The 3,662-nt window shown below is 40.3% G+C and overlaps 1 protein-coding gene across 1 annotated transcript; it reads right to left on the reverse strand.

Annotated features, from left to right (window-relative positions):
* Positions 1-1,112: 1,112 nt before the first annotated feature.
* LOC126084493 (olfactory receptor 11G2-like) lies at positions 1,113-2,066 on the reverse strand. Its single transcript, XM_049899105.1, has one exon. It carries the CDS (start codon positions 2,064-2,066, stop codon positions 1,113-1,115), a length of 954 nt encoding a protein of 317 aa, XP_049755062.1.
* Positions 2,067-3,662: the final 1,596 nt, after the last annotated feature.

A 3,662-nucleotide genomic window follows, 5' to 3' on the forward strand; every position in this document is an offset into this window, starting at 1 on the left:
CCTATGACACAGCTCTCTGTAACACACTGGATCACCGTGAGTTGGAATCAACTTGACCACAAACAGTTATGCTTTTTCAGTAAAGTGATGGTGTTGGCAGATTCTGGAAAGTTAATCAAGTCAACAGAACATTACTGAGGAAAATTTTTTGTGTCCAAAACTACTGTTGGGATTATGGGAGATACAATAATAATGTTACCAAACACTAGAAGGTGAGTTCTGTCAGGTGTGCTTAGACCTGCAAATAATCTGGACACCGGCCTTTGAGAAAGAGAAAAGAACTTTATCGCAATGCCCAGAGCAAGGAGCTGGGAGGAAGTTCCTCAGATCCTACTCATTGAACTATGGGGAAGCAGGGCTCATGTGTGATTTGGGCAGCAAGACAGTGCCCACACAGGCATACTGGTGAGGGAAAATTCTAGAAGGCAGTCAGGAAACAGGCAGTAATATGGTTATTGTCAGATCTCTCACTTTGGAATAGGGTCCAGGTGATGATTTTTCTTCTGATTCATTCCACCAGTTGCTGCAACCTCTATTGAGGTCAATTAGTGGCCATAGCTGGCCCTACTGAGCATGCAGAATGGGCCAAATTTGGCTTTGACTAGTTTAAGGACTAATGGAAATTTACTGGCATTTGTAGGGTCAGGTTACAGTAGTGCTAAAAGTTGTTCATGATATTTAGAGTATTTTTTTCAATCTGAAGGATTATTGGTAAACTATTTGCATATTTGCAATACATTCACTAGTTGCTATGCTCTGAAAAGGAACAATTTGCTTTGATAAAGACAGAATTTTAGGATGTTGAGATACACCAAGCAGTATCTAATGAAAACCAAAAGAATAGTCAGAATTTCAGTTATAGAGAAAAATATGAAAATTTATTAAATTGGATTTCAAATACAGAATTCTATCTAATTCCAGACATATCTGGAACATAATAAAAATAGCTTTCTAAAACTAAATCATGAGCTTAATGAATTCTTCTAAGCCATCTTCCCAATGAATGAAAATGGATTAAAATGAAGGAAAACAACATGATCTCATTTGTCTCATGATCTTTCACCTTTCTAAACACCAATGATGTGTCATATTAAACTCAATTTTTGAATCCTTCAGAAATTTCCCACAAAACACAAACACAAAATGTTCTTTAATGCCTCCTTCATATCCTTGTTCTGAAAGTTATAGATCAGGGGATTGAAGAATGGAGTTGCCAAAGCATAGAACAAGGTCACAAATTTCTGCATCCCAGGATGGTCCCCAGAACCTGGGCTAACATACATCACCATGACTGAGCCATAGAACAAGAACACCACAGCAAGGTGGGAGGCACAAGTAGAGAAAGCCTTATGCCTCCCCGAGCCTGAGGACACCTGCAACACCACTCTGAGGACACAGAAGTAAGTGCCAAGGATGTACAGGAAGGTGAGAAAGATAATGAGAGAGCTAGTAATACCACAGGTCAGAGTAGTTCCAGATACTGGAGCACAGGACAATGCCAGTAAGGGTGCCAGATCACAGAGAAAATGGTCAATGGTGTTTGGACCACAGAAGGGCACCTGAGATATTAGGGACAAAGGGGTCAATAGCCAGAGAAAGCCACCTGTCCAGCAGAAAACCACTAACTGGACACATAGATGATTGGTCATTATGGTGCGATACTGCAAAGGTTTACAAATAGCAAGAAATCGATCAAAAGACATCACCGATAGGAATAAACTCTCAGCAGCACACATGGAGAAGAAGAAGTAGAACTGGAGCAGGCAGCCAGCATAGGAGATGCTCTTGGTCTGGGAGATGATGTTGGCCAACAATTTGGGCACATCAGAACTGACATAGCAGATCTCCAGGAAGGAGAAGTTGGCCAGGAGGATGTACATGGGTGTGTGGAGTTTCCTGCTTGACCACACTGCACAAATGATAGACAAGTTCCCCATGAGGGTCAGGAGGTAGATGAGGGAGAAGAGCACAAAGAGGAGGATCTGAATCTCTCTGCGGCAGGGGAAGCCCAGGAGGATGAACTCATTCACAGACCCAGAGATATTACTGGTCTTCAGGATCCTCATTGGTCTGACCTGTGAAGGTGGCAGGGATAGTAAGAACCACAGAAATATTTATACTACTTTTCTTCTTCCCAGTGAAGAAATATGTGTTTCTTCTCAGTTTGGCTTTGTGACATCATTAGGGTTGGCCGCTCTTTCTTCTTCAGCTCCTTTCCCCCCTCATTTATTCAATAAACATTTATTGAGCATATAATATTGCCAGGCACTGTAGTAAGAGATGGAGCACTGGTGGTGCAGTGGTTAAGAGTTTGGCCACTAACCAAAAGATCAGCAGTTAGAATCCGCCCAGCCACTCCTTGGAAACCCTGTGGGGCAGTTCCACTCTGTCCTATAGGGTTGATATGAGTCAAATTGACTCATTGACAACAGGTTTGGTTTTTTAGGGGGTAGTAGGAGATAAAGAAAGAACAATAAATAAAACAAGCTAAAACCCTGGTCTTACGGAGCTCATACCAAATACCTTTTGTTCAAAGCTACTTTAAACAATTACAAGGTTGCTGTAGGATTTCTACACAGAGGAATTTTAAGAGCTTAAATCTGATTGGAAAAGATATTAGGACATTTGCCTTGAAACCTTAGTTGCTTGCATAGCAAGGAAAATATTTTTTATGTTTATTTGAGGCATCTTCATGGAGTGCTGCTATAGATTATGGGGTGCATGTTAACATCCCTCCACCTGTATCATGGTGCTTCTACTGACAGTCACAGCAGGATGTGACAAATCAAAAGAAAATTTTCTGTTGTCGTTCAGAAACATGGACATTATGTGCAGTTGGAAAAAAATAGGGAAGGCTTTTTGCGTGGGATATGGACCTTGGCAGCAAAGGATAGAATTTTTCAAGGGCAATAATGGAGACAAGAAAAGATTTAGGATACAAGAAATTCTGATCTGGGAAGAGTCCAAAAGAATGAAAGTTAAAATACCTGTAAGAGAATGGTGAATTATAAGGGACAAAGACGGAGCCACATGGCAGAAAACTCCATGCCAGTGTGACTAGTTCAGCCTTAGCTTGTCAGTCAGTGGAAAACAGGAGATGATCTAGAAGACAAAGATAATCAGAGCTTTATCTAATTAGCATTTTGCAAGACTATTTGGTACAGGGTAATAAAATTAGCAAGGATTCCCTAGGTGGTTCAAATGGTTGACAGACCCAACTGCTAACCAAAATGTTGGACATTCAAGTTCATCCAGAAGTCCCTTGCAAGAAAGGCCTGATGATCTACTTCCATCTGCAGCACTGTTTTATTCTGACACACAGAGGGTGGCCATGAGTTGGAATAGTTGATTCCCTAGCCCCTCCCCCACTTTTTAAAAAATCTTTTCAATCTGAATATTATATTTCATGAAATCAAGTAGCTACTACTTACAAAGACACACAATCAGAGGAGACTTGCTGTGCTGTCATCTGTGAGAAAGAGAACAATAAACAATCCAGTTGGTCATTTCAATTATTTCCAATAACTTAAAAGAAAAATTCCCTATTTTCTCATCTTCTAGGAATACAATTCTTTTGAAGATCATCTGCACAGACAAAATGAAAATTTGACAAAAGACATTTTCTTTATCCTATGTGTAATAAGCCTTGTGTAATAGAATAA

Source organism: Elephas maximus, chromosome 10 (genome assembly GCF_024166365.1).
Source record: "Elephas maximus indicus isolate mEleMax1 chromosome 10, mEleMax1 primary haplotype, whole genome shotgun sequence".
Lineage (NCBI taxonomy): Eukaryota > Metazoa > Chordata > Mammalia > Proboscidea > Elephantidae > Elephas > Elephas maximus.

Coding starts and splice junctions, on each gene's coding strand:
- LOC126084493 (XM_049899105.1), bottom strand. CDS start 2,066: ATGAGGATCCTGAAGACCAGTAATATCTCTGGGTCTGTGAATGAGTTC.